At 30.4% G+C, this 7,127-nt stretch overlaps 1 protein-coding gene across 1 annotated transcript; it reads left to right on the top strand.

The window, feature by feature from the left end:
* Positions 1-2: 2 nt before the first annotated feature.
* LOC119667173 (galactose mutarotase-like) lies at positions 3-3,839 on the top strand (the record flags this gene model as incomplete). Its single annotated transcript, XM_038076461.1, has 5 exons — positions 3-35; positions 1,499-1,734; positions 1,854-1,950; positions 3,287-3,376; positions 3,616-3,839. Coding segments are annotated over 5 exons (558 nt in total), but the record flags the coding sequence as incomplete, so codon positions are not given.
* Positions 3,840-7,127: the final 3,288 nt, after the last annotated feature.

Below are 7,127 nucleotides of genomic sequence, written 5' to 3'. Positions count from 1 at the left end.
TGACAAATCACACGTATTTCAATTTGGCTGGACATGTAAGTAACCTGCAATATTTGACATACTCGTACAATAAATATATGAGAGCTCAGACAGCAGTGTGAGGCAGCAGTGTGGATGGGTGCAGATTGTGAATATTCCACAAATTGTAATTGTTAGCAGGATATGAAATGTCATTAGGGAAGGAAATGATAAAACTTCAAATTGCTTCTCTTATGTCCATTTAAGACCTGCTGATGACATTTTATGATCAGCAAATAAATTATTTGAAGTAAAATATGAAATTTATTTTGAAATTATCGCATAAATTTGTAAGACATACATGGAAGAAGATTATGGAATGTAAAAGAATTTTTTGATATATGGCATATATGTATATCGTTAACCTGAAATTAAAGTTGCACAATAGCAACCACCAAGTAGAGAAGATAGTACAGAGCTTCTCCCATAAAATATTATATGTTATAATAATTTTGTTTATATCAATTAATCGGAAAGAGTCTTCCCTTTGTCCAATGTCGATATATTTAATTCAAAAATTTATCTTATTTAAATCTTAAGGTATTGCTTTAGTATGTCTCTGGTTAGAACAATAGCAACCATTAATTAAAACAGACATAGATGCAGATGTCTTACTACTACTTTAACCTTCTCACAAATTATTTATTATAATGATTTTGTTATGTTTTGAATAATCGAAAGAGTACTTCACTTAGTTACAATACTCCCTATATAACCCGAAAATGTATAGTTGAGGACTGCATTTTAACATATCCCTTATAGTGCTAGCTTAATACCCACTATTAATTAAAAAATATATAGAGGTTGAGAGTTTACTTTACTTTAAGCTACTCTAATATCATTTTGTTAAGTTTCGAAAAATTCGAAATGATTATCATTTAGTCGTGGTATCATACAGTAGCCTAGTTCGGATTGCGCCAAGAAGGCGAATATATTTGGAAATATTTCTTTTGACAGTATTTTCGTAGTATATTATCTGTTGATTATATGATTATTATATTATCTGTTGATAATGAAGAGAGGATCACTCAACTAACTGTGCATCTTTAGGCCCAAAAAATATAGCTGATGCTTAAATCTTAATATATTGCTTTCGACTGTCTCTTAGTTAGTCAATATGTAACTATAATTTCATACACAGCAATCAATTACAGGTGTCTGGAACTCTAACAAAGTAACAACAAATAGCTATTAAAATTTAATAAATATATATAAGTAGATGAATTTTTTAGTAAACATAAGTTGAATCATCAATATCGTATTCCTACAGAATTTCTGCTTTATAATATTAGTATAAAAATAACAGTTCTTCAACAATTAATTTGTTTTTATATTAAAAGCAAAGTAGAAGAGTTTGCTAAAAGCATCGTTTATAAAAATTTCAGTTAGCGTTTAACGCCCATTGCCTAACACCTGCATATCGACTAACTTTTCTTGGTGTTGAAAAAATATAACCCAAACTTATTCATGTTTATTTAAGGCTTCTGGCAGTACTGAAATATATGCGCATTCCATTAAAATTAATGCAAACGACATCACCGAGACGGATGCAGATTCAATACCCACCGGACAGCTAACCGCGGTACAAGGCACTCCATTTGATTTGCGTGCAACTGGAAATTTAGGTGAACGCCTGAAGAAACTGCTACCTGCAAGGGGTTATGATGATAACTATTGCGTGGAGTTGATCAACAATGGCATAACAGTGATCGGCAAGTAAGTGAAGTAAAAACAGCGAATCCACTATTCTTGTGAATGCATTTGCTTGCATTGCTAAAATTGTTATGAGAAACTCGAATAAATCCTACCTTTTTTTCTCGTTCTTCTCAATGCAGAGCATTTCACCCCGGCAGTGGTAGATGGTTGGAAATTGCAAGCAATCAACCAGGCGTACAATTTTACACTTCAAATTTTATGCCAGATGTAACGGAGGTATGAAAAACTATTAACTGATGAAAAAAAAAAAAAAATTAAAATCTAAGCAGTGATGCGTAGAACTCGATTGAAATTGCATTGCTCCTTATTCGGTTGAAAGTTGGTTGATACCATTGTTATATAAACCTTTTGCCATACTAAACTTATTCGGACGTGCAAATTTAATTAAATTGTTTAAGCAATAATAAAAACACAACAAGAAATGCAAGCGCAGCTCCTTGTACTTCATAAACCAATCGGGCAGAAACTAAAAAAGTTTCAGCAAAAACATTTTATCCCTGAAAAACAAAGAAAAAAAAAGCAATACAAAAAGGGTTTTAACAATGCGGAAATAGAAACCTGAAATAACTTTTATTTTCCGAAAATGCATAATTACAAAAGGTATTATTCTGCATAATGCCTAGGGCAATTAAAACTTTTTTCTGCTTGGTATTTACGGACTTTGAGCCTAAATTGCTTGCCTATGTAAACACTGAAAAGGTTATTGCTTTCTACTTCATTACATTACTTTAAAGAAATAGAAATTTAAAGAATATTATAAAATTTGAAAAATGAATTTAATAATTTAAGATACTGCATCGTACCGTGCACCGTGCACCGTGTGCCATGCACTGTGCAAATTCCGTTTAAAGTTCCAAAACAGCACGCATACGCCATGTGTGCCCAAATTTGGGCATTTAAAGTGAAATTGCTGCCAATATTGCGCACTTTTGTTATCAAAAATAGGATTGGCAATTGACTGTAGCATTGTGCTTATTTTCCGTACTTATTGTTGGAGCTGTAGCCTTACTGTTTACAATATTGCATTCATTGTTGTTGGTTTTGTCATAGTTGAAATGCATTTGCCTGCGGCAAGTACAATGGAAATATTTGTGGGTAAGGAGAACAATTGAAACCATTTGCCACTTTGCTTTGTTGAGTTCGGTTTGGTTTTGTTTTGTATTCAAACAAAACCTAAACAAACGAGAACGACTAAAAAACAATATGCCATATGTTTAACAAGCACACGTTCCAACAATAAAACATTTTTGCAACAAAAGTGCATGAATTAAGCCAAAAATTGTGGTAAGGATACGAGTGTCTACTTCAAAAAGCTTGAATATAAATTCAGTCTACATAGCTGGTTACGTTTGATTGACTAACAGGAGACAATCGAATATTGAGTACATTTCTCTTAATGAAATTGATTGGAATATTTGTTATAACAAAAATCAATTCATTTAATATAAAAATTTTTCTTTATTTTAACAATTTTCAAAATACTTCTTCATTAACAATAAAAAGTACTTTTTTTTGACATTTACTAACCAAAGTTACTTTTACTAATTCACAGCCACCAATTGAAGGGAAATCTGGCGCCAAATACCATAAGCATGGCGCTTTTTGTCTTGAGACACAAAAATATCCCGATGCTGTCAATCATGTAAGTTGCACAGATACGTACTCCACATAAACACATGCAATCCTATTGACTTCATTGAGCTGTCAAATACTGACAAACTGACATTGCGTAAATCCTGTAATTGTTTCCGATAATATCTTCGCCATGATATCCTTTTCCGCTGTACGAAACGATATGCGTATTGTTTTTCATACACTTCCATTTGGTGTTTAATTTATTTTCATTTCTTTCTTATGTGTTTATTTCTTCCCTTTCCATAGCCAAATTTTCCATCCATCATTTTAAATCCTGGCGAAAAATACAATCACGAAGTGATTTATAAATTTGGTGTGTGTCGTCATTGCGAGGCCGAGCCAGAATAGCCAGAATAACCCGAATAGCTCGAATAGCCACAACAGGCGGACTTCCAGGGCGGATCTGTGGTTTGCTGCGAAGAGTTTATACAAAAATTTATAAATATAATTTGAATTTATTTAGATAACAAGAAAATAATAATAAATAAATTAGAATTGACATTTGCAAAAGTCCTTTGTTTGACTCAAATTTATTTGTTTAAAGTTAATGGAATATTTCCTGATGTTTTTGTTTACGTTAACATGCTTGAAAATTTAGTTTTCTTCTCCAAAATTTTCATATTGTGAAAACTGAATTTAATTTGATAAATCAATTAACATGTCAATCATTATATCAATAACAATAAGTTTTTCTTTATTAAATAATAAGCACCTTTGATAGAAAGTACCTTTGGTAGTTATCTTTCAAGCCATCAAAACCAATTAAAACACTTCAGATTAGTTTTCTCTAATCTCACTTTTATTTCAATTTCATTATTAAAACTTCAAATTAATTAAGTTAATTATGACAAGTAAAATATATATGTGAAAGACACTCAAGAGGCTAAACGTTTAAGTGATTCACTGATTGATTAAAAGTTGAAGTTTAGTTTATATATAAAGATAAAAAAGTAGCAGAAAAATTTAATTGTATATTGAACGAATGTTTCAATTTTATTTGATTTTCAAAAATAAAAAAAAAGTCTCATAGATTCATTACAGAAGCTCCCATAAGACTCTTAATATAATATTTATTAATCTAATTTCGACAGTTTAAAGTTGTTCTAATTTGAAGAAAAAACATGCTCTAATATAATATATTAAATACTCCTCAAATTATCCTTATTAGTGCCTTAAAGAAAGTCAGAGAGAAGAGTAAAACCAAGAAATAGTCTTCAAAATAGAACTCATTTCAATGTTCTTCATTTGGAAACCTCCTTTCTCTATTAAGGCTATGCTGAACGTGACCAACTTAAATTTATTTGCATCAGAAAAAATTTTTATTATTATCTCCTTTCGATATGAAATATAACTTCTGACACAGTTTAATGGAGGACAACTGTTATAGTTGCCCATTTAGCTACACCTAAAGTACGAATCCGAAGATGCCAATAATATGGATATATGTTGATGAATGTGCGAAAGTGCATCGTAATTGGTTAAGTTACTTTACAAATATAGCATCCACTTAGAAAATATATTTGTTGTGTATAAATGAAACAAAGGTTTGAATTATAATTTTTGGAGTAAGTCCCCACACATGAAAACTACACGCTTAAAAGTAATGAAGACCTACAACTGTTGACTAGTTGAAAAAGCATGAGAAATACCATATTTTCCCACAATATTTGTCGACAAGTCTAATCACAGTGATTCATATATAGAATAACTCTATACATCAATCGAGACATAAGAAACATAGATGACCACTAAAACACGTCTTATTAACTGTATAAATAAAGACCTAAGAATGCTTGCCACTTGAAACCAAGCCAGAAAACATTCACTAGCAACTCATAGAGAATAAGATAGTTGACATATTATGTGAGACGACTGCTGAGCATGAAATAAGACCCCATAAAAATTCTTATTATCTCTTTAAATAAAAATTTGGAAATTCTTGGCAATTTAACCTAATATCATTCACTAGCGAATCGTATTCTCTTCACAAATTACAATAACATCAAATGAGTATTGATATTGAAACTTAAATTCAAAAGTAATCATTACTTGAAAACTCTGCCAGCGATAGAACAGAATATTATATGACTATAGAGAGGGTCAAAATCTATTCCGGGTTGTCACGTTTAATAATGCTGATGGTAGAGAAAAAATGAAAAAGAAAAGTATTTTTATTTTATTCTTCTTTATGGTACATAGCTTCTGGTGGAGCATAGAGCGTCTCCAGTTCTCTTGGATCTTACGTTGTTAAGAACTGTATTACATACGATGTTGTATGTGTACATGTAGCAACAAACTCAGCGCCAACTGTTCTCTAATGCCTTGTTATTACTATGTCATTTTAAAAGACAATTATTATTGACTGGTGTGTCAAATGCATTTTCATTCCATAACAAGAATGCGAATATGACATCATATGATTACCGGTTTTCCTCATACTGACAATATTTGACATTGAAAATAACATAGTGAAAACAAGGCATTCGTTTTTGACGGAGCTACCTCTGGACAGCAGTTGACTTCCGATTTCCGTTCAGGGGCTTATCAAGCGTTATAACTATTTGGTTTATAGGAATTGTATCCAATCCAGTCTTTTTTTGACTCCATATTCTGCACAGGCCAATAAATCTTTGAGGTGCGTCTAAGGCATAAATTGATAAAAATTTGGTGTTCATGGCGTTAAATATGCAATATGCAATATGCAATATGCAATATGCAAAATTAAAAATCAATCAAATATTTTCTGCAACTAAAAATATTCCATTCCTTTTAGATTTAAATGAGATAATGAGAATAATATATTTTATTATATTATTTTTTCTACTATTTACGTAAACCTCAAGAGATAATAAATGTAAACAAATGCAACTGTTTTTCTATTTTTTAATTGCCTTGCAATATTATTTTTTATATTATTTTATTTTTCATTATTTTTTATATAATTTTTTTATTTATTTCTCATCTGAAGTTTTTTATTTGCTGTTGATTTCGATAAGATTTACCCGCAATAATAAAAATTGCTCAAAATGCATTCAAGAGCGGCAGTCGTGCGCTTGTTGCGCTACGTTTAACATCAACAACAGGAAACAGAAATAAAATTAAATAAAGAAACAACAACAACAATAAGAACAACAATAAAAAAAATTATTGTTCAATTGTTTTAGTGCAATTTAAACATAAAAAACACATTTCAATTTGTGGAGCTGCTCTTGAAAAGATTTCTTCTACTTAGTTTTTTGAAAGAATAATTTTCAAACTTTCAACTTTTTGAATTGAAGTTTTTGTTTTTGTTTTTAAAGAAATTTTTAATTTTTATTAAATTTTGTCTTCTCTTCCAAATTCTAACAAAATTTCCCGTAATACTTAAAAAAATGGTGAGAGTTACCGAAGATACATTTGGCACCGTTCGGGATCCTTTCACTAATAATCTCGTCACGATACGCAGATTTACTATAGACAATGATAATAATATCTCAGTACAGGTGAGTTTAAAACTTGTCGATATATCAATGGGAATATATACATTAGTGAAATACAAACTAAACTTACAAATAATCGGAGATGTGTGCTTTAGATAGTTTGCGATTAACAGGTTTTAATCAAGTGCTATAAAGAATCTACAGTGTTGTTAGTTGAGATTTGTAAAATAAGTAAAATATCAATTCAAAAAGTAAATATCATTATAAAAAAATCATTGATTGTTTGATTATTATATACAAAAAAGATTATAGGAAAATTTACCAGAATTGCGACTTAAT

This window comes from Teleopsis dalmanni, chromosome 1, assembly GCF_002237135.1.
Source record: "Teleopsis dalmanni isolate 2A chromosome 1, ASM223713v2, whole genome shotgun sequence".
Classification (NCBI taxonomy): domain Eukaryota; kingdom Metazoa; phylum Arthropoda; class Insecta; order Diptera; family Diopsidae; genus Teleopsis; species Teleopsis dalmanni.
Note: the sequence above shows the minus strand (reverse complement) of the source record. Positions and strands in the feature narration are given on the sequence as shown.